Source organism: Phalacrocorax carbo, chromosome 5 (assembly GCF_963921805.1).
Source record: "Phalacrocorax carbo chromosome 5, bPhaCar2.1, whole genome shotgun sequence".
In the NCBI taxonomy this organism is placed as follows: domain Eukaryota; kingdom Metazoa; phylum Chordata; class Aves; order Suliformes; family Phalacrocoracidae; genus Phalacrocorax; species Phalacrocorax carbo.
This window is the reverse complement of record NC_087517.1, coordinates 70,353,972-70,377,178: the sequence shown is the minus strand read 5'-3', so window position 1 is coordinate 70,377,178 and position 23,207 is coordinate 70,353,972. Positions and strand designations below refer to the sequence as shown.

General features: G+C 47.2%; 3 protein-coding genes across 4 annotated transcripts; all 3 read left to right on the top strand.

Annotated features, from left to right (window-relative positions):
- The first annotated feature begins 658 nt into the window (after positions 1-658).
- Positions 659-3,997, top strand: LOC104046305 (olfactory receptor 5G9). Of its 2 annotated transcripts, none has more exons than XM_064453052.1 (2): positions 659-1,564; positions 3,646-3,997. In XM_064453052.1, exons 1-2 carry the CDS (start codon positions 659-661, stop codon positions 3,670-3,672), a joined length of 933 nt encoding a protein of 310 aa, XP_064309122.1. In that variant the 3' UTR covers positions 3,673-3,997. The 2 variants fall into 2 exon arrangements, with proteins under 2 accessions (XP_064309122.1, XP_009504723.2); XM_009506428.2 differs by having other exon boundaries at positions 659-1,568; positions 3,852-3,871.
- Positions 3,998-7,699: 3,702 nt separating this feature from the next.
- On the top strand, positions 7,700-9,494 carry LOC104046309 (olfactory receptor 5J3-like). The gene is given in 3 exon segments (XM_009506432.2): positions 7,700-8,679; positions 8,682-8,800; positions 9,483-9,494. Coding segments are annotated over 3 exon segments (1,041 nt in total). The 5' UTR covers positions 7,700-7,769.
- Positions 9,495-12,551: 3,057 nt separating this feature from the next.
- LOC104046308 (olfactory receptor 8U9-like) lies at positions 12,552-22,586 on the top strand. Its single transcript, XM_064453029.1, has 2 exons — positions 12,552-13,150; positions 21,645-22,586. The coding sequence occupies exons 1-2, from the start codon at positions 12,552-12,554 to the stop codon at positions 22,573-22,575; spliced, it is 1,530 nt and encodes a 509-aa protein (XP_064309099.1). The 3' UTR covers positions 22,576-22,586.
- Positions 22,587-23,207: the final 621 nt, after the last annotated feature.

Genomic DNA, 23,207 nt, shown 5'->3' with positions numbered 1-23,207 from the left:
GATTGCTCAGCTTTGGGGCTGCCCATTTCCATTTGAAAACACTAGGAAGAGGTTAAAGAGCTAGGTTTTTATAGCTAAAGTTTTATAGCTGAAGTTTTTATAGCTAAAACTGTATCAGGAGGGAGGGGAAACCAATGTAAACAGCTGTGTAAGGTTGCATAGTTAGGAAGAAGTCCCAGCAAAGAGGGAGGAAGCAGGTGGCAAATGCAGACGAGAGGATGAAGAATCAGCTCTGCGCTGTAAAAGCACCGTGTTTCTCTGCGTTGCAGGTTGAGCTGGATGACCTCAGAGTCCCAGGCTGAACGCTAGCAAAGGGGGTGAAATACAGCACCGAGGTAAAGCTACCTTGCGTGTAACCTCCCCACGGCTTTTCGTTGCTGAACATCCAGAAGCGAGCCAGAGGACCGCGCTGCGCTGTGCGGTTTTACAGCTCGAGCAAGGCTTTGCTTTTGCAGCAGCCCATTTGTTTTACCCACACTGTGACATGACTTTTGACAAGCAGTTTCTAATTGATCTGTGCCTAAACCCTTCCTTTAGATCTTGTATGACTGTCTCTGAGCAGTCGCACTGGAAAGAGGGTTTTCCACCTGGGAGATACCTGCCTGTTGTAGAAGAAACCTCCGGCAAGGCGTTCACACAGAAAGCGTGTGTCCAACTAATGGCAGAAAGCAACTGCACGCGAGTGACTGAGTTCAGATTAACAGGGTTCTCAGAGGACCCAGGGATTCAGGTCACCCTCTTTCTGATATTTCTCATCACCTACCTTGTTACCATCCTGGGGAACCTTGGGATGATTGTGTTAATCAGGGCCAGCCCTCAGCTCCACTCCCCCATGTATTATTTCTTGGGTAACCTGGCTTTTGTAGACCTCTGTTCTTCCACCGTCATCGCCCCCAAGATGTTGGTTGACTTTATATCAGAGAAGAAGGGCATCGCTTATGCTGGGTGCGTGGCTCAGGTGTTCACTTTTGATCTTTTTGGGATGACCGAATGCTTCCTGCTGGCTATGATGGCGTACGACCGTTACGTGGCCGTTTGCCATCCCCTGGTGTATCACCTTGTCATGCCCCCAAAATGCTGTTCCCAGCTGGTGACTGGGTCATATCTTGTGGGGCTGACAAACGGCATGGGACAGACGTTCTGCATGGCCAATTTATCCTTCTGCGGCTCCAGCATCATCAACCTGTTCTTCTGTGACATTTCCCCTCTGATATCACTCTCAACCTCCGACACCACCCTCAGCCGCATCATCCTAAGAACTTCAGCATCTTTATTCGGTGTGTCCAGCAGCCTGGTTGTGCTGGTTTCCTACGTGGCCATCATCTCTGCCATCCTGAGCATCAGTTCAACCAAGGGCAAGCACAAAGCCTTCTCCACCTGCGCCTCCCACCTCACCGCTGTGAGCATCTTCTATGGGACATCGCTTTTTATGTACTTAAAGCCCAGCTCAGACAGCTCAAGAGAAGATAAATGGGCTGCGGTGCTCTACACTGTGGTGACTCCCATGCTGAACCCTTTGATCTACAGCCTGAGGAATAAGGAGGTGAAGGAGGCTTTGAGGAGACTCACAAAAATAAAATGATCTTGAATGTTGTAAATTTATGGCCGCATAGAATGGAGATGTGGGTGATCGCCTCAGTTTTTTATTAAATATCTCATTTTTGGGTCTTCTGCACTTAGAGGCTTCACTGGCTGATTCGATATCCTCAGGTGGTTCAGGGTACTAATAATTTCACTCATTTCTCCAGACATTGATAATTATACTTTGTAGTTAATTTAACCTAATGAAGACACAGGTACAGAACTACAAGCATGCGCTACTCCTCATTTAATATTTTGCCCTCTACCATTTATTCAATCCTAGGTATCAGGCCAAATTAAACCAGAAGAGAATAGCAAAGATTTCTCCAGTTGGTTGGACTCAAACGACGAGCTGTGTCATGTGTTGCTCTCCCTTTTGCTTTGCAAATCAGAATAAAGAGGGGGTGATTTCCACTGTTCCACTAAATTCCATTTCAAGACAACGCTGTAAAGCCATTGAGGGCCATAATAACTAGTGTCAGGATGCCAAGCCCTTCAGCAAGAGAAGTATAGATGACAGCAAGTAACTGAGTACCTCTCATTCAATTTTAGAGAGCTGAAAATTTAAGTTAAATACGGTATTTGGGTGACCTCTGTTGCCAATGAAGGCAATTTGAAAGCATTTTAAGCTGCAGCAGAGATGAATCTCCCCAAAGGCAGATACTCTCAAGCAGCCCCTATCCGCTGCTCCACACCTTTGCTTTCCGCCTCCCTCCTGAGAGCAATAGAAGCCATGATCCCCACAGTGCCACGACCAGAGCAGAGCACAGGAGCTACGGTGTTGCTGGGCATCTTCTCCCTCAGACCCCATGTTCTGCAGCCCGTGGCAGCCCGGGCCGGTGCCGTTGCCTGCCCCGATGCCTCTCCTGCCGCCTCCTGCAGAGAGAGCCGCTGCATGGTGCACAGAGCTTGCATACGTGAAAAAAAGCAAAAATACTCCAATTTGTGTATTCCCTCAGCCTGTACAGGCTGCAGCCTCTAACAGGACCATGGTGAAACCCGGAGCAATGGCTTAGCCCTGGCACCGTCCTAAAGACATGTAATAACTTGGCTTGGAGGGAGAAGCTGCTCAGCTGGATTAAATCAAGTCAGGTTCAAAGCAATTTGTTGATACATTAACACAACTAACAGTCACCCAGGGTCAGTCGGCTGAGTCCTGCTTTGTTCCCAAAGCTTCCTGATAATTCCCTGGTTATTATTTAATCCAGCCAAGCGTCTCCTGGCTGGCTGGCACTGTCAGCCTGGGGCAAACACCCTCCCAGGCTGTTTGTGCTCCCGTTCCTCTCTTATCAGCTGTGCTGCCGGGAGGGGCTGTGCCGGCCCCCCATGGCAGGGACCCTGGGAGCTCTCCAGTACAGCCGCCCACACCAGCCAGGGCCAGCTTAGACCCCGTTGTCCCGCTGAGCCTTGGGGACCACCCAGGGCAGAGGTTTCACACCCTCCCCGGCCCCTGTTTCCCTTATAGGTTTTTTTATTCCTCCCTTGGTTTCTAACTGGAATTTCCCATGCTGCAATTTCACAACAGACCGTCTCAGGTTTATCTTTAGCTGCAATATGGAGCACTTGCTGGTGCATGGTCCTGGCGAGCGAGGTTCACCTCTCTTCTGCATCTTGCATCTCTCCAGGTGCGTTCGTCAGGTCCTACCCCTGAACTGGGACCTCTGCGTACAATTCCTGCTGCCCTGCCATGCTTCTGCTCCTTGTGACTGTCACCCTCAGGATGCTGTTTAATTTACATGCGGGGAAGATTGCCACCTTCTTCTTTAACTAAAGGACTCAAGATTATTTTTTATGTTTTAGTTACGGTCCCAGGGCGCCTCTTCTTGCTGCAGCCACCCGCAGCCGTTATTTGGCAATACGTAAAATACAACAATATCCAATGATTTTGTGTCCAGCTGGTCTTGCCTTCACCATCACCCCGTGTTTAAACGGGAACACAGACTCCTAGGGTCTTAAAAACACAAGTCTGTGGCTACAGCTCTATGGCTCTGCTCCTTGTAGCTTCCTGCCGGAGCTGCCGCTCTCAAAACCGAAAGCATTTTGCTCATTGTGCAAGCATCGCTTGCTGTGCTGCGGGAAACCGGCGGTTAGCGGCGTCTAACGGCCCTCGCTGGCTTCTGTGGGATTAACACCTGACTGTGAGGGTGGTGGGAAACACCTCATGCGGCTCCAGGAGAGTTACAGAGGGGAGAAGGAGCATCCAGCATCGCAGCCCCCTGTTCCTGGTGGGTCATGGTGAACCGGCAGCGAAGAGGCCGGCGCCTCGCATCTCATTTCGCGTTCACGCTGATTTGCTGCCAATTGCTTTGGAGCTCCTCTCCTCTGAAAGGGCAGGAGCTGCTGCAGCTACAGCTGCGTCCTTGGAAAGGTGCTTTAGCTTGTCCTCGTGTCACATTAAATGCTCCAGGACTCTGGATGCAAATGAGTTTCCAACTGGAATTTATTTTACGTAAGAAAGCAGAAATAGGGCAGTGAGAACAGTGGTTTAACATCGTAATTATTATGTGTTTGGGGGCTCGTGTCTGAAACTGTCCTCCGGCTCCCCCGCAGAAAGCACACGCTGCGTCTCAGAGTTTAGCTGGAGCCAGCTAGGCTCACGCTTTTAGGCGGAGCTGCCCTAATTCTAGTTAAATCCGTTTTAAACAGAGAGCTGAGCAAACACCGCTATCGCAGGGGTAGGAGCCACCTCCCCTTGTTTAGATACTTAGTGATTAGAGCTGGGAATCACCTCAAACGCCTTTAGGGGAAGGACTGACCTCCTTAACTTTATATAAACACCATGTCACCTCTACGCGATGACAGGGTACTTGGGCTCCCTTTATGACCAAGGAAGGTTTGGTCGAGCCCATCAGTGGGGTCCGGAGTGGGTCACCGCAAGGCAGACACCTACATTTTGTCAGCTGAAGAGATCGATAAATCCCGCTGATTGTACCAGCCAGAGTCGCGCTAGCTATAACAAGACCTCAGCTCACAAATAGGTAAAGACACTCACATTTGGGTCTTAATGTGAGCTGAATCTAAAAGAGGGTGGAATGAATCCCATTCTGGAAGCCTCCTCCAGCTGGGGGGTAAAAAAGGCACAGAAACAGAGAAACATAATTTTTTTTCCTTTGATTAAAAAGGAGTTGAAGGCTTTGGCTTACAAAGGTGTAAATCCGGCGCTGGGGTGGCGACTCCTCTCCATCGCGTGCCATCCAGATATATGGGAAGGACCAGGAACCTGGATCACAACCCTTTTCTCTCCAGGCTGGCTGGAAACCAAGCTACCTTCAGTTCCCCTTAGTGCAGCACCGAAAGGGGAGCGTCTCGGTTTGGCCTTACTCCCTTTAAAATCGATGGCCAAGGTATCTCTCAGTTTCAAAAGAGAATTGGGGGATATCAGAATGGCTCATTTTAGACACAGTTACTGCTCTGGAGCAAAAACCCCTTCTAAGGTCCTAGTGGAAGAAGCAAGGAGACCCTACCCAAACGCTGGTGGGTTCCTCTCTGTGTCTGCCTTTACCACCGTGCCTGGCTTCGAAAGACATTTTGAACCCAAGAAAGAGAAATTTGCATTTTCCACATTTCCTGAGGAAGAGAGAAAAGTGAAAGGGGAAGGTTGGGTTGAGCAAGGACAGAGAGACACACGGGGCAGGACGAATCTCAGCTGGCTTTAGACACCTGCGTGTGCATCTAAGGCAGACACCCCAGGGAAAGGGATGCTTCTGTGGGCGATAAAATGTGGATATTTGAGATGGGACGGGCGATGTTTTACACTATACAGGCTAGCAGTGGTACTGAGAATGCTGGTTTGGGTGCTGTTAGGTGTGATGCGTGCGTCCGAGATATCTTCACTCAGTTACATAAATATCACCCAACACAAAGAAGGAAATTCATGAGGACGAGGAGCTGGCCATGCAACGCGTGAGATGTTAGCAGTGGGAAGCAGCACTCCCTCCCCCTGCCCAAGGCGGGTGTAGACAACTGCAGTTGGATCTCCTGAGTCCGTTTAAAAGTGTTAAAGCAATTTAGCGTAACCCTGTCTGCAACCAACTGCTCTTTTCTACAGGGAACAAGTCACACCATCGGTTTCCACAAGCACCAAACATCCATCTGGGGATATTTTAATTTTGAAGCACATGACGCAAAATGACTTTTCAAAGGCAGCTTTTTTGTCCAAAATGAGCAGATAGGAATTGCAAAAAATTCAAAAAGGGGAGAAGAGTGTCCTGCCTCTGGGGAGGAATTGCCCCGGGCACCAGGACAGGCTGGAGAGCAGCTTGGCCGAGAAGGATGTGGAGGTTGTGGTGGCCACCACGTTGACGATGAGCCGTCAAGATGCCGTTGAGGCAAAGACGCCCACCAGCACCCGAAAAGAGCAGTGGCAGCCGGTCAAGGGACTTTCTGCAATGAACCTCTGACATGCAGCTGGAGGAAAGGGGAAGTAAAAGCTGCTTCGAGAAGGGTGATGGGAGAAGATGAATCGTCCTGAAGAAACGGTCATCTCGCTTCTGCTAGAAAACAGACAGCAAGGCTGATGGAAAGAGGGAAGCGAGAAGGGAATATATAGTAATACTCATTTCTCAGACAGGCAATACACATATTTTAAGGTCATCTCTAGTGGATAACACGAGAATGTGTCTTCTGATTATATCTTTTTTTTTTAAACCATGAAAAAGGACAGAGGAAGAAAAATATACCAGGTAAAATTGCAGTGATGCTGAACACCAAGGTGTGTGACCAGCAGAAGGGCAGCAGGGGGAAAAAATAAAAATAAAAAAAAAAGATGGAAAAAACCTACAGATTGAAATTGAAATATGTAGTAGAAAAAAATTAATCTAACTGCTCACTGCAAATACACAGCAATAATTTCCTTTAATTAATCCATTACTTAGAGCTATCGTTTTTTTCCTCCTGTGTTCCTGGAGAAGAAAAAATATCTTTCAGATTCGATTCCTCAACAGAAATGCGTTGCCTTGTGTCCCATTCCTCGTCGCAAAGCTGCGTGCGCAAGTTGCATTGCCCGGGCTCCGCAGGCATCACGTCTGCCGTGCCTTGGGGACCCCATCCCTAAAACCTCGGAGGGAAATCTCCGTGTCTATCCCAGGCTCTTCGGGGAAGGTTCGCTCTGTTTCCAGGTGCCCAGAGACCATTTGGCAATTTGTCCTGTGGGCGTGGGGTAAAACTTAAATCCTCCAGCCACGTTGGAGACTGCCGTCGGGAAACTTTCCTGGTTTCGGGAAGACCGATGGAGCTTAACTTCTCAAGGAAGTTAAGCTCAAGGACCAGCGAGGTGCCATTAGCTAGAGGGAGGGTGAAATTTTGAGAGGTTTTGAGACAATTTTTTGCTGGATGGGGAAGGGCTTCCTTAACCGCTGTGCCCACCCCCTGCGGAAGCAGGAACCCTGCCATGAAGCAATATTGAAGTTATTAAGGAAGTTTTCTCTGAAGGAAAAATGCATAATCCAGTACATTTGAATCCTAATTCCTAACTCAAATTTTGGTTAAAAATTCCTGATATTAGCAGACTCAAGAGGCGCAAGGAAGATGGCGAGCAGCGTAATCCAGATTAGAACGGGGTGTTTTCCTCTTGAAGGTACACACGCATGCAATTGCGATCAGGTATGCTAGTCTCATTTTAATTGTCTAAAACATATCACTACAGAGTCAGAAAATCACTCCAATCACTCCAAAACCACTCCAATTTAATGCAACATTAATTAATGAGGCAAATTAACGCGCAATATTATTGCATTTACTTCTCCCTAAATAAGAACACCCCCTGCCCCCTAAAGGAGAGGAATCCTCCCAAAGATGCCCACATATTGGAAAGAATTTGGATGTTCATGAGAAAACATAATTTGCAAGATCTTTTGCAAGACCTATTCTTTCCATAATGTGCCAGCCAGAGCTTTAAGATTTAAGCTTTAAGATTTTTTTTCCATATTGTGATCTATTGGCTATTATTTTGTCAAGATATTATTGGCTATTATTTCGTCAATGTACTATTTTTCAGTATATTTTTTTGGATCTTCAACCTGCCCACTGAGGATAGCTATCGTATTTTTCCTCCAAATAAGTGGGTGTATTCATCCAGGAAACACCAAATCCTGCGTTAGCCTTGGTCACTACATATTCCTGCAAGGTGGGAGAAACGATTTCACCTCTCCCCTGGGTTTCTTTGTCTCCTCTGTGCTGGTGACAGGAGAATGGCTGGGGGAAACCACTTGAGCGTGACTGAGTTTGTCCTCCTGGGCTTCACCGACCTGCAGGAGCTGCCCTTCGTGATTTCTATACTCATCTACATCGCCATGCTCGTGGGGAACCTGAGGATGACCATCCTCATCAGGACCAACTCTCAGCTTCACATGCCCATGCAATTTTTCCTCAGCCACCTCTCTTTCCTGGACACCTGCTGTTCTTCATCCATCACGCCAAAGCTCCTGTTGGGTCTCCTTGCAGAGAGAAATGTCATTTCTTTCAATGGCTGCATCACATACTTCTTTGCAGTATTCGGCACTACGGAAGCCGTACTTCTGGCCGTCACGGTGTACGATCGCTACGTGGCCATCCGTGAGCCTCTGCACCTCTTGGCTGCCACGTCCCATGGGGTCTGTGTCCCGCTGGTGGTGGGCTCCTGCGCTGCCAGGAGCCTGAACGCCCTCGTGCACACCAGTGCTCTCCTCCAACTCTCCTTCTGGGGCCCAAAGCTTGTCAATCATTTCTACTGTGAAATCCCACTGCTCCCGCTACTCTCGTGCTCGGACACCTGGTTCAACGAGATAGAGACGGCCGCATGTGGTGGCTTCATCATAACACCCTCAGTCTTGGCCATCGTTGTCTCCTGCGCCTGCATCCTGCTCACCAACCGGAACATTCGCTCTGCAGAAGGCAGGCACAACGCCTTCTCCACTGGCATCTCCCACTTCGTGGCTGCTGCCCTCTCCTACAGCTTTGCAGCTTGCTTGTATTTCCATCCCTTTTCCAGACGCGCAGAAGATCAAGGGAAAACAGCCTCTTTCTTCTACGCCGTGGTGATGCCCATGCTCAACCCTTTCATCTACAGCCTGAGGAGCACGGAGGTGCGGAGCACCCTCAGAAGAGCTATGAACGACCTCCCCCCTGCATGTATTCCCACGGGTCCCGCTCTACCCAAACTGAAGCAGATATCGCCAGCCGCAGTGGAGTCGGCAGAAGAAATAAGGCTGACACAAGAGCACTGTACATTTCTGGACACCTGGTGAGATGTACGTGCTCCACCTCGTGCTGGACTCTGCAGAGTTTGAATTACAAATTAATTCCACGTTGGGGTCCCTTGAAGAATAAATTACCCGTAATTACAATGTCTGAAAGAAGGAAAGAATGAAGGAAAGACAGACAATCCTAAAAACACATACATTGTCAGTGAAAATTTTGGAGTAAACAAAAGTGGTGCTAGAACATGCACGGTTGATACTTTTTACCAAAGAGGATTTACCCAATGTTACAACAATGTTAAATTCTGTGGCCTGAAAGAAGTGGCTCAGAGCAGAGGGGGACAAGCTAAATGAAGACTACGTGTTGGAGAGGGACAACGTCTTTCGTAAAGTTGTTTTCAAATTTTCTAAGTATTGCCTAAGCTTTTGCTTTAGTACGATAAACCTGATTTATTATTATTTTCTCTGGTTTGTCCAAGGATACTCTTTACGGGGACTAGCACATCCCCATGCTTCCTATATATTGCACGCAGACCACCTGTGCTGGGCATTTTGCTTTCCTGGATGGGTCTCCCCCACGGAAAGCTACCAGCCTGGAGCCACCACCCCGGCATGCCCCTTTGCCTAGGAGTAGGGTGGAGTTTTACGCTCTGTGACAAGGGGCCACTCAGCTTGGCTAAGAACAGTCTTGCAAGACATTGTATGAGCAGTCTTGGCTTTTCCCAGGACGGCATCTGACGCTGAGAACACAGAAAGCCTCCGTGCTTCTGGCGTACGTCGTATTCAGGCATGCCTGGCTTGTTTGATGGCTCCAAGACTCAACGTTGGCCAAAACTCCCCCACCGCCTCTGCTCCTACTTATGTGTCTCCATCCAGGCAAAGTTTATTTTCCATCCCAGCTGCAGTTTATTAATAATTTCTGCTTCCAGAGTTCAGGGGTTGAGTCATCTCAGTCCAGGAGTCATCCTGTCTAATTGGAAGCTTTCACATCTGAATTAGTCACCGTCAGTTCCCCTTGTAGAGACAGCTATGCCTTTGGGGGCTTTGATTCATCTAATCTATTTTAAACACCCACATCAGGGTGAGATGAATTTTTCTGGAAAAAAAGGCATGGTTTTCTCCACTTGCTGCTCGGCAGCGACGGGTGACGGGCTGACACGGCGACGTGGCAGATGTGGGTGTTGTACAGAGCGGCCACACTCAGGGCATAGCCTGAAGAGTTAACTTAAGCATAAATTAATTAAATTTCGATAAATGAACTAATTAATAAATGAATTAAATTAAGCGTATTCTATTCTATAAGGGGGAAGCTTCAGCTGACCGTGCTGGTGTTTTGGAGTCCTTCAAACCCCCCCCCCTCAAAAGTGCAAAGGTGAAACTAGCTTGTAATCAATAAAAGCTGAGCATGGATGCTCGGCATCCACAAAACCCTTCCTGGAAAGAACAGAAAAGCAACATGGGTGACGATAGCGTCAGAGCTATGCTTTCCCTTTGATATAAAGGTCACCAATACTAGATATTAACTTCCTCAAGAAAAGGTTTATCTTTTCCATGGATGGACAGGAAATAATTCCCTAGATCTGATTACAGAGACTAGTACCATTTTGTCCATTTAAGAGCAATAAAAGAGAACCTTTCCTCCATAAACCTGGCTGTGACTCTCACAGATGCCTAGATCCAACCTCTGGGCTATTAAACAACAGAATATCCCAGATAATGTTAAAAAAAACCTGCTGCAGAAGAGTTCCTGAAGAGTTTTCCCTTTCTGCCCAATGGCATTTGCAACATTTCTCCAAATCCTGAGCAATCTCCTAATCCTTGAATCTCTATTTATTACACCAGTTCTTTTTAATTCTCTGTGATTCCAAGAGGTAAATTGTATATTTCAAGAGGTAAATTTGTATATATATATAATTCTTTATATATATGTAATGAAGTGGGAAAAAAACATTCAAGCTTACATTTAACTTGCTGAAACTAATTGTTTTTATTTATCAGTGCATGTCTCCTCCTTAAGGAGCTGTTTCCAAAGTCATCAGTTCCCAAGAGAAATTTCCTGCGTGACACACCCGGGAGGGCAGCAGCAAAACCCTTGGTCTTTTAAGGGAACAGTCCTATTAACAGCAGCTTTTCTTGGTCATGTATTGATGCCCTTCGTGACCGGCAAACCGTTCTTGCTTTTAACAGCAGTACTGGGAGAAACTGGGGCTTATTTCTCCCATAGAATTTCGGTCTAGGAGATAACAAGTCTGATAAACCAAAAAGGGCCCTGAGATGCGAGCAGGCAGGTGAGTTTTAGCCTAAATAACGCTACAAAGAGTTGATCTGTTGCAAGGGGAGGACTTTAGGCAGGACCCTGTTTTAGCACAGAAGAGTCACCGGAGGTCAGGACACCTCACGCAAAACCCAGTTGTTAATAAGTTGCTTTTCCAAATTTAAGGCAGCCCCTAGCTCAGGCTATGAGTGAAGCCAACGGGGACACAGAGGCACTGCCAGAGGTCAGCAGCCCCCCCAGCTCAGCTCATTGTTTTAATCAAGGTTACTGGGATTGGTAATTATTGTCCGGTGGCTGGAGACGGCAGCAGCTGGGACGAGCTGAGGAAGTGGCTCTGCAAGGCATCGGTGGCACGAGGCATGTTATGCTGGCAAAAAACCCTTGCCGGGGCTCTGCTTTGTCTCGGACCTCTTACACGAAGCAGGTGGGAGGACCGACGGTGCACGGTCTGCTCTCTGCTGTACTGTGAAGGTCACGGCATAGAAGCACTACCTGGGTTAGTTGGCAAACTTCAGACGGTCCGGCTGTGACAGCTTCTGCAACTGACTTAGTGTTGGAACGAACTATAACAATGTGGTTGACTAAATCCAGATTTAAGGGCGCCTCACGTGTAAGTCAAGGTAGGACACGTGTGTTGAACTTCCCTCGTGCAGGAGGGTCCTTTCCAATGGTATAATTTGCTGTCTTGTTTAACAGTTCAAAAACCCTCAGTGGGCAGTTTCGGTGACTACTCCTAGCTTCTGTTTTAAGAAGGCATGAGCATAATTTTAATCTCTTTTAAAAAAAATAAATTAAAAATCCTACATTATCAGCATCTTTTCCCCCCCCAGTTCATAACAGGACCATAGCATTGCTGGCGTTTCCACCGGTACCAACTTTGTAATGTTGTTTCACTGTCTTTCTCGGTTCAGTGGCATCACGAGGATGACATGGATACCACCGTGTTGAAAGGGGGGGTTAATACTTACACTAAAGATCCTGTTTCAAGCTTAATTTCAGAGTTTCACAGGAAGGAAGGGAAGAAATCAGAGTTTTATTTTAACTTGCTCTGATGATCCTCAAGGAAATGGTTTAAAAAATGTCTTGATCTCTCACCGATGCTTTCTTCTCTTTTGATCTTCTGAACCAAGGGTTTCTTGGTTTTTGTTTCGTTTTGTTTTCTTCATGCAGACTTCCTTCTAATGTCAGAATAAATTGCTGTGGTTACCTCTTTGGATCTGCTGAATAACAAGCTTCTTCAGGAGGTAGAATAAGCCTTCTGATTTGCAGAGTGACTTTATCAAACCAAATTAGTAGTGACTAGAACAGAGTAAAACCATTACAAAGAAATACAGTCGTGCGATTTGTTAATTTTAATGTCTTTTGAGACAAACACTGAATATGTTGTTCAATGGCTCCTGCCTCTGAAATGTGCATTCCCTGAGAAAAATAAATGCATCTTTAACATTTGTGAGGAAAACAGGAATGTGCTGACTCTGTGTTTCTCTGCATCTCTGCTTTTCTACAGCAACTGTGTTACGATGACGGCCAAAGGAAATTGCACCCCCAGTGCCGAATTTCTCCTCTCGGGGTTCTCAGAGCAGGGGGATGTCCAGGCTGTCCTCTTCATGGTCTTCCTGGTGATCTATGTGATCACTCTGCTGGGGAATCTGGGGATGTTGGTGTTAATCAGGCTGGATGCCCAGCTTCACACCCCCATGTACTTCTTCCTGAGCAACCTGGCCTTCCTAGACATCTGCTATTCCTCCTCAATCACCCCCAGACTGCTCTCGGACCTGCTAGCAGAAAGGAAGGTCATTTCTTACCCCGCGTGCCTCGCACAATTTTATTTCTATGCGGTCTTTGCCACCACCGAGTGCTACCTCTTGGCTGTGATGGCGTATGACCGCTACGTGGCTATCTGCAGCCCACTGCTCTATGCCATCTCCATGTCCAGCAGAGTTTGTGCACTGCTGGTAGCTGGCTCGTGCCTCGCTGGGATCGTGAATGCCACTATCCACACGGGCTTTGCGCTTCGGCTGTCCTTCTGTGGCCCCGCCATCGTCAACCACTTTTACTGTGAGGGGCCCCCGCTTTACGCCATCTCGTGCACGGACCCCACCCTCAATGAGATTATGATGTTCGTTGTGGTTGGCTTCAACCTGTTTGTCACCAACCTGACCATCCTCATCTCCTATACCTACATCCTGGCCACCATCCTGAGGACGCGCTCGGCCGCGGGCAAACGCAAAGCCTTCTCCACGTGCGCGTCCCACCTCACCGCCGTGACCCTCTTCTATGGATCTGCTGCGTCCATGTACTCCCGACCCAGCTCCAGGCACTCCCAGGACCTTGACAAAGTGGCCTCTGTGTTTTACACTGTGATCACCCCCATGCTGAACCCCGTCATCTACAGCCTGAGGAACAAGGAGGTAAAGAACGCGCTGGGCAGGGTGATGGAGAGGAAATGTTCATCAGAAAAGTAGTTTTCCCTGGTGCGCCAAAGGAGTTGAGAGGTCTTCTCAGAAATGTTTATACTTTCCATTTCTGTACTGCCATGGTATAAAAGAAGCAGTAATCTCCTGTGAGCTACTAGGGACAAAGGTATTGGGAAACCTCTGCCTCGTTCCTAAATACTGGGTCCGTAACTCCTCTCGGATCAGGCCATTCACCGACCTGTCTCAGGGATGAGCTAGGTACTTTTATTTGTCTTTACAGCCTGATATTATTTTAATTCCAAGAATTTAAACCCTTCTGACCCTTTGTCGTTTGAGAATGCGTTACCACTGCTCTCTTGAGCAACGACAACAAACACCTATTGCTCTCAGCACGACAACGATGACCAGCGCATTCTTCACATCAAATAACGGGCACATTTCTGGTGAACACAAGACTCGGGTAATTTAGCGCTCCTAGTACTAGCAATAGACACTGGGCTTCATAACAACAGTTCACTGCAACAAGGCTCGTCAGGACTTTTCTGCAACTTATTTTAGCTCGACTGCAGCTGTTTTCAATTTTATTTGAGATACTTGTACAGTGCCTGCGACTTGCTCAAGGACCAGAGAGCTACCACCTGGCATCTTCTCTAAGTAATGGTAGAACTACCCACTAGTCAGGTACCGCCTCCCTATTCTGGCATTTTAACCTTATTTTGGTTATATTATTATTAACTGCTTTTGCTTAGTTCTGAGCAATGTTGTGATTTTTCCCTCTAAAATAAATAATGAAATACAGGGGAACGATTAACAAACTTTAGCAGCTCTAGTGTAGCTAACCCCCCAGACCAAAAGGAGAGAAAAACTGCTGGCCAGGAACAAATATGGTGTAGAAATGTTTAGAAGTGATCCCAAGCAGACCCAAGCCTGGCATGGAAGAAGCTCCCACCACAACCAGTGCTCCCACTAAGTGCAACACCATACCTCCTCAGCGAGGAGCTCAGGGTGCTGTTGGGTCACTGCATCACCCCACCAAGGAAGGAGAACCTCTGCCTGCAGGTGGGAATTTAACCTCAGAGATGAGGGGCGGGTGCTTTGATCAGAGAAACGGTGAGGAGCATTGCTCTCCAACCATTGAGATCCACACAATTGTCCTTCATACAGTCATGTGCCAACACACTGACCCTCCGACTCATCGGCTTCGGGGCCTGGACGAGCTCTGATAAGCAAGGTAGCTGTAGAAGTGTACTTTGTCATTAAAAGGAAAAAAAGTTTCTGTCTTCTTAGCCTCTACTAATTAGTCTCTCATGGCTTGTTAAGAAGAATGGGGTAAGTTGACTACTGAGAAGCTTGTCATGGTGATTAGGAAACTTTCTTGGTAAACCCCAGAAGGTCTTGTTAAACAGATGACTCCTGGAAGGGTGGTTGGTCCCCAAGGAGCACTTCTTGCCCTGGGAAGGGGAGCAGCATCACTTGTGATGGAAATAGCCGAAACCAGCTGTATGGCGAGAGCCTGGAGCTCAGGCCTGCGGGAGAGCTTTCTGTGCTGGTACGAGCTTGGTCATACACTCTCATTAAAGAAAGAGTCCTCCTTGTCTTCATGATGTGGGCAGATAATGTGGTTCCCTTGGTTCTCACTAACGGGGTGATATACCCCTGCCTGCTTTTGACCCCCTAGCAGAAGGAGCCGGGGAAGCTCACTGGATTTCTCCTCACCTTTGGACCTCCTCAAGGACACCTCACACCTCGAACTTCTTGTCATTAATTGCCTTGGGGTAGATCTGCTCTGTCTTTTTTAATTCTTAGACTGCAAGGCAGGTTGAAGTATACCACATACACATACCACATACATGCATGTCTGACTGATTTTCATGTGATTTTCCTACCATCAGGAATTTGGGACTGGAAAATAAGCACAGGAATAGGCCCACTTGGCTCTCAACATCTAAAAATTCGATGTCTAACTATGAGATAATCAGCTAGGTCCCCTCTAAAATGTGTGGGAATAAGAGGATGTTTTATCACATCCTAGGACAGATGTTTTAGATAGACGTGATGCAACGGGAGCTGCTCTGAACATCAAAAGGACTGGCCTGCTGTCTATGGTATACACATTTTGGAATAGTTTCTTCTGGATTAAATGTATTCTGGTCTGGGGGTCTGAACTCCTACCAAAGGTGCATTAGGTGTCCCCCTCAAGCCCATTTTCAGTTAGTTTTCACCCAAAAGGAACCCAGCTCATGCAGCCTGGCCCCAGCCTGTGATGGGAACAAAAACCCGGCGCGGCGGAGAAAGCTGGGAGATCTTCAAACTTAAACTCTTTAAACTGCACTATTTGTCTGAACAAAAAATGGAAAAATAGAAACGCCTTTATTGATCACAAATGGAGACAAGGAACTCTGATTAATCACTCAACTTTTATTTATCTAAATTTGAGGGAGATGAATCTACTTTGGTCTACCTAATCCCTCCTCTCAACAGTATTATTATTATTATTAATAATAATAAATAATAATAATAATAATAGCTTTTTTTTTTTCTTTCAGCTAAAACTTTATAAAGGAAAAAAGATACTTTAATCATTAAGAAACCGCTTCACCCTTTTTTTGCATGTTTTCCTACACGTGGTTCTGGAAACTTCTGCTTAAGCTGCAGGAAAGGAGCAAGATGCAGTGAAATTCCCCAGGCCAGGTGCGGGTTTGGTTGCCCTCATGTAGAAATCTGGTGCCATTTGCCACCTTCAGAACAGCTGGGCCATCTGACAGCACAGATCCAGGAAGGACAAGTTCCCAGTGAAGCCGTACATTGGTGTATGGAGCTACAGCGTGTCACCGCGATGAGGGTGATGTTGCTCATGAAGGTGGTGGCATAGGCTAAGGTGAACACCACGAACAAGAGAAGCTGTAGCTTTGGGCCGGTGGTGAACCCCAGGAGGATGAAGCTGGTGACTGAACTGTGGTTCCTCCTCAATCGGGGGAAAGGGACTGGCCTGGAGACATGCATCGTGGTGGCTATTTGATATTTGCAGTGCGGGGTCTGGGGACACCAGCTAGGAGAAGGGCTTCCATGTTGCTGGCATTGCTCTCTGTCCAAAAATGCAGCTACACACAGAGAAAAGAAAAAATCAGAGTAAATTTCATATTGAGAAGGGCTGCACTGTTATGGTATTGCATGTAACCCATTAAATTAATGAAATCCATACAGGAAATAGGATATGAAAATATGGGTGGGTATATACGTGTGTCTCTGTAGGTATTTGCTGGCTGCACTCCCTGACTTGTGTGAATGTGAAACCTGAATCTCAGTGTTGCATTAAACCACCCGTACATTGAGACTCCTTAATTTGAGGTACATACAGAGAAACTGGAGACACACGTTGAAGACAAATGCACGTAGATTCGCCATCTGGTACAAACCAACAGAGTTTCATTAGATTCCTTTTCCTGCGTCATACCAGTAAGAGCACTGCCTCATTAAGTTTTCTGTTTCGCCTGAGCAAACACTGACTGGTGGGATGTACGCCCTAAAAGTCATAATTACAAATGTGTGTATCTGGGAAGACCTCTAGTTTTAGGCACATTACCGAAAGCAGCGGTCATTCACTGCGTGCCTGTGTTTGCACACCTGAGTACAGGCACGCTTGCGTCTACGGAAGTTGGAATTCATCTCACCTCACGCTGTCAGCCTAAAAACCAATCATTTAGGCTCTTTCATAGCCAATTAAAGTGTTAGGCTCTTCCATAGTGAGACCAGCACATGAGCTGTGTCCTGCTGCTTCCTTGCAACTTTCCCCGTGCTCCGACCAGGTTTGTGAAGACCCTCTCCAGGTGCCCCTGGTTCTCAGAGGTGCTGCAGTGGGCTTGATGATTTTCCCAGCTGGCCTTATATGTTAAGTCTAATGTTTGTCATCAGGTAACAAAAGGGATGGGCAGAGAAAGGAGCAGACAAAGAAAAGAAAAATGAATCCCCTTGAAGATTTATCTCCTAGGCTATCTGTGACACCATAGCCCTTGTTGGGCCTTTTTAGCCCATAATTACATACGGTCCTGTCCAGCAAGGGCTGACGGGATCACAGGCTTAGAGATCCTGAGAACAAGAGGGCGATGATGCTCTCTGCGTGGCATCCCCCCACCAGCTCATCTGATGGGGCAGAGCAAGCGCCCATGTCCTCGCCTGTCCCAGCGCCGCCCGTGCTGTGTGGCTGGGGATATTTATCCACTGCCTCATTCTGTGTTTCCTTAAGGACCAGGTCCCTGAAGGGTGTAGTTTGGCCTTTGCACCAAACAAAATGTTGCTGCACGGTGGTGCATCCCCCAGAGATCCGCTGAGTTACTCCCTGCACCCCAGAAAGAGGATTTTCAGAGCTTTCATGGCTCTTCATGTTACGTGCTCATTATTTTCATCACTACAGCTGCAGAACAAAAGTGCAATCTCAAGAACATCCGAGTTATTTGCGTTTAGTTGATTATATCTTTTTACCAGTCTGAAGCTGGGAGGAAACAAGAACTCTTCCGAGGAGTCTCCCCAGAGCATCCCTCACCTCCGTGTTCCTCAGGCTGTGGATCAGGGGGCTCGGCATGGGGATCACCAGGGTGTAGACAATACACATCACTTTTTCCTGGTCCAGGGAGTAACTTGAACTCTGGTTAATGGGGAGACGTGGGAACTTTTATGCAATATTCAGATTAACTATTTAGGATGTTTATTTTGGAGCAAGACTAATTCCTTCCTCAAGTACCGGGCAACAAGGTGGAGAATGGTCAGACGAAGAAGCCTACACCTGTAGGTGACAACATTCAGCTAAATCATGCTCAGACTCAACAGCTGGTGTGTTAAATAAAAGCACCGAGGTAGCTATGAATGATCTGGAATAGAAAAGAAAAAAAAAAAACCACTACAACCCTATAATTAGCTTTTAATTTCTCAAGAAATGTTGTTTCCAATATCATTTTGGTATTTCTTTCTGGAGCCCTGCAGGCTGGGATGCACAGTGAGAAATTCCACGCCAACCCAGGGCACCGGCTGTGGGGACGAGCACCAGACTGTGCACCACGTGCTGACGCCGCTGAACGATTCATTTCACACCTCACTATTTTTTTTTTCCTCCCCTTTGAGCAATTCAGTGCTCATCGAGTCAGTGTTGAAACTGTATAGATTTTGGTGGAATGAAATTAAACTTCAAGCACAGCTTATGAGCGTATTTGGAGGGAGCTGAGCGCTGCTGTTAACCTTCCAGAGGTGACAGATCTGCCCCAGCCAAGCGTATGAATTCCACTTATGAATCTGGGTGTCTTCTCTCTTTCTCAGGACAAATTTTTGGGAGCTAGAGACCAAAAACTGCCAGGTGTCTTAGGGAAAGAAGCCACACAGACTCTCAACAGCTTTTGTTTTTTTGGTAGGTTTTGCTTTCTCCATTGCTTTAAATTAAAGTTCATTAGAGGATTTTTGGCATTGTTACACGCTTGTGCACAGATTGTGTTTTTTGGTATTTCCTGAGTGACTGAGATTAAATGAACAGAATGAGGATAGTGAGTAAAAACAATAACACAGACACAATCTGGCAGACTTCATAATATTTCAAGCTGATGGTACTTTTCCTACTTTTGAAACTACCTTAGATATCTGCCAGAAAACGCTCCTCTTGTCCTAGGCACAAATTCTGCTGAAAATCTGGGCACGCGGAGGCGTTTCGGTAAGCTGTGACTATGGGATCAGGTAGGTCTTTGGTGAGTTTGCTGCAGGAGAACGTCAGAGTGCCTTCAGAAGGGGAAATTACCAGCTGGTCGTGTTCAACTGGTCCCAAGTGCTTCCCATATCCCAGGGGGATGCAATGGCTGGAGTGGCTGTACGCAGCCTGCCCAGGTTTTTGGCCCCAAATCTCATTAGGGAAAAAATAATATTGAGGAAAAAAGTCCACCACGGGAGTTAATAGAAGACCTATTTATGAGAAAAGTTATCACAGCATTTTGAAAATAATCGGTGTCTTTATATATTCATATACGTTACTAGATGAAGGCATCCCCCTGAGCCACGGGGCCATCGGCAGCGGTTGTGAAGTGACGGTGGTGGGGAGAGGTTATCACCAGGCAGTCTGAGTATGTGCAGCGTTCGTCTGAGGGGGTTTAAAACACCTCTGAATTCTCACGGTCAGGACGAACACACATATGAACAGGCGATATCGTTCCCGCTGATAACGCCAGGAATCAGTGGCCTCTGAAAGGCGGCTGCTGGAGGTTCTGAAAGCAGCACCCGCTCAAACAAACTGATACCGAGAGACCAGCAGTTCCGTAAGCTAAAGGTCGTGGAGAAAGCAGATAGGAAAGTGTTTCATGAATCTGTACACCAAGACCACAGTATTGTAGATACTACATGTCACGGCACTCGGACCCAGTGGACAGACCTCAGCGAAAAGAATTTTGTTCAGGTAAGGTTGCAGTTGTGCTATTGATTTGAGTTTAGGTGGTTGCTATTGCCTTGCTCTTCTCATCAATGCTTACAGCAGAAGTGAAAAAAAAAAGAAGATATCATGAAAAACCTTAGCGGGGGCACAACTACTGTCTTATCAAAGCCAGCAAAGGCAAGGATCAACATCTGGAGTGGGTTTTGGAGGAAGAGGGTGCTAATAAGGGGAGAACATGACAGCAAATGGTTGCAAGAAATATCTCTGCGTTGCCGAAACCCATCTTAAAGTGGCACTAGGAAAGACACTTAAGAAAGTTAGATAATATCCAGGGTGACCGTGGGAAAAAGTTGGTGTTTGCTTTTGTTGAATCATGTAGATGTTCACTTTTCATCCACTCTCTCGCCTTGGCATGGGAGAGGGGGGAAGACATCTTCTTAAATCCACATATTCAAAGGAAATTGTTCCTGGGCTTCATTAGGGAGCCTGGAGATGAAGAAATGTATATTCCGGGTGGATTTTGCTTGTTGTCAAGCTTTTATTCTCTGTGGACTGAAATGCCTCCAAGGCCGCAGAAATGGGCATAAATACCACTTGAATGCTAAAAGGTACAGAGGGGACTCATCTGCCCTCTGGAAGGTGCAGCAACAAGTCACCCTCAGTGCAGCTTTTAAGGAAAGAGTTCTAAAAAACACTCTCAGCATTGGTTTGAAGATGAATTATGGCCTCGGTCATACTGTCTGCAGGAGCAGCAAACTCATCCTGGTCCTCGAAGGAGCTTCATGGACCTGCACTGAAGATTTGAATTTTGCTGGAGAAGCCATGTCCAAGGTGAGGACATCTTCTGTTCCGGCCAGTCCTCAGCCCTGAACCTGCTTTGAAGCCATGGGACATGAAGGAACATCATGGGGCTAAAGTAAGCATCCCTTTCTTTTTGTCTGATGGGCTGGAAGGTGGTGAGATGGAGGAAAGAAAGGACCAGAGGCGTAAGATATCTCGTTTGTAGCAGTGAGACTGACAACTGAAGAAGGAATCCTACGTGGGAGGAGGATTCTTCTGCTTTAAAGCTCAGATGACATAAAACAAGGAGATGTGCAGGTGTCCCTTGGCCCTGCTGGCCAAGGCAAGAGGGTGCTCAGTACCTACAGCACAGGCTGCGTTATCTCCTCTCCCTGCCCTGCTCAGCTCCTCCTGTGTTTGCTTGTATGGCCTCGGCTCTACATCCAAGTTAGTTTCCCCATTGCCACTGTGCCACGGCAAATTCCCTTTCCTGTGAGGTTGTCAAGACTGTGTGTACTGAAAACTGTGTGTTTGTATCAGTTTTGAAAGAAAAATGCACATTTTTTGCTCTCTTTCATTTTGCAAGATCAACAAGAAAAGTAATTCTGCAATTTCTGCAAGTCGAATAGTTCCACGTTGGTTCATTTTTAAAAAAACCCACCTATTTTCAAAATGTACCTGTCGTTTGCTAAGGAAAAAACAAAATGCATTAAATAACCTAATTCCCAGTGTATTGATTGACCTTCCCCCTGCGTTAGGTTTCCCAGGAAGGCACAGATGGGAAGCTGTGCAGGTGATGAAATGCTGAGCTGAACCCAGGTGGGCGTTCGCCCTGTTCAGCCTCCGGGCGGAGGCTTGGCTCTTGCGAGAGCGATCCGGAGTCCGTCTCATGACCCTCCGGTAGGAAGTGCTCTGCCTCCCTTCAGTGACATGGAGGAAGCTGAGGGTCCTGATGAGCTGCCCAAATCACTGTCCATCACTTTACCTATCTCCCACAGGTTGAACGCGTTACAGAGAATGACACCGTTCAATCACACCGATGTGCACGAGTTCGTTCTCTTGGGGCTGGCCACCCACCCAGATCTCCAGGTCCCCCTTTGCTTGGCTTTGCTGGCCATATATGTGGTAACACTCTTGGGGAACTTTGGGATAATTATATTAATCAGGACCAATCTTCACCTTCGCACCCCAATGTACTATTTCCTTGGCCACTTGGCTTTTGTCGATGTCTGCTACTCTTCCGTCATCCTCCCCAAAATGCTGGTGCAGATCACGACAGAGGACAAAACCATCAGCTTCTCGGGGTGTGCAGCCCAGCTCTGCTGCTTCGTTGTTTTTGGGGTCACCGAGTGCCTCTTGCTGGCCGTGATGGCCTACGACAGGTATGTGGCCATCTGCAAGCCCCTCCTGTACCCCACCATCATGGACGGATGGACGTGCCAGTGGCTTGTCGCCGGTTCCTACGCCATCGGCCTCTTGCACGCGGTGACACACACCACTTTCATCTTTTCTTTCTCCTTCTGCCGCTCCAATGTTATCAACCACTACTTCTGCGACATTGCCCCGCTCTTAGCCCTCTCCTGCTCTGACACCCGCACCTACGAGATGGTTGTCCTTGCTCTGGTCAGCATAAACTGTCTCAGCACCATGACCGTCATCTTTGTCTCCTATACTTATATTCTCCCTGCTATCCTAAGGATCCGCCCTCCGGAGGGCAGGAGAAAAGCCTTCTCCACCTGCGCCTCCCACCTGGTGGTCGTCACCATGTTTTATGGGGCAATCTTGTTCATGTACCTGCGCCCTAGCTCCACCTACGCTTTGGATAAGAACAAGACGGCCACGCTGTTTTACACCATCATGACCCCCACACTGAACCCCTTGGTCTACAGCCTGAGGAACAGTGAGGTGAAGGGTGCCCTGAGAAGAGCGGTTGGGAGAAGGCAGTGAGTGAAGGAAGCTGGTGATGAGGAGAGTGTTTCCTTATCGCTGTTATTGAGTGGGACTCAAAATTGCACTGGAATCTGTATGAAAGTGTATTGAGGGTAATTTCTTTATAATTTATCTCCCTTAATTATAATAATTCAGGTGACGGACACAGATTAGACATGTAACTTCTGCATAGCTGAAGTTGGGTGAGATCACAGAATCACAAGTTGAGAGGAAGCTCAACCTCATGCACCACCGACGGTCAAAGAGCAGTGAGCAGCCCCTCCACACACCTTGATTCATCCTGTTCATCTCATTTCTCTGTTCAATGACTAGAAATAAAGCCTGGATTGCACTGGACATGGTTTTCCAGACTGCTAAGGTTCAGAGGAGAAGCCAGAAGAAGAGTCAGAAACCCTTTTTCTATGGAGCGCCTCTCCGAAACCCAGTGCCTGCAAGGCTGAGTGGGGATGGGGTAGACCTGAAGGACTACAGGACATCATATAATCAGTTAATAACTTGATCACACAATTCTTCACTGTAGTTTTGCCAGCTATTACCTGTGGCTTGGCACGCTAATAAAGCTTTTTCAAGCGTAATATCAAGCGTAATATTAAGAAAGAAATAAGTTCAGGTAAAAAAATACAAGGAAA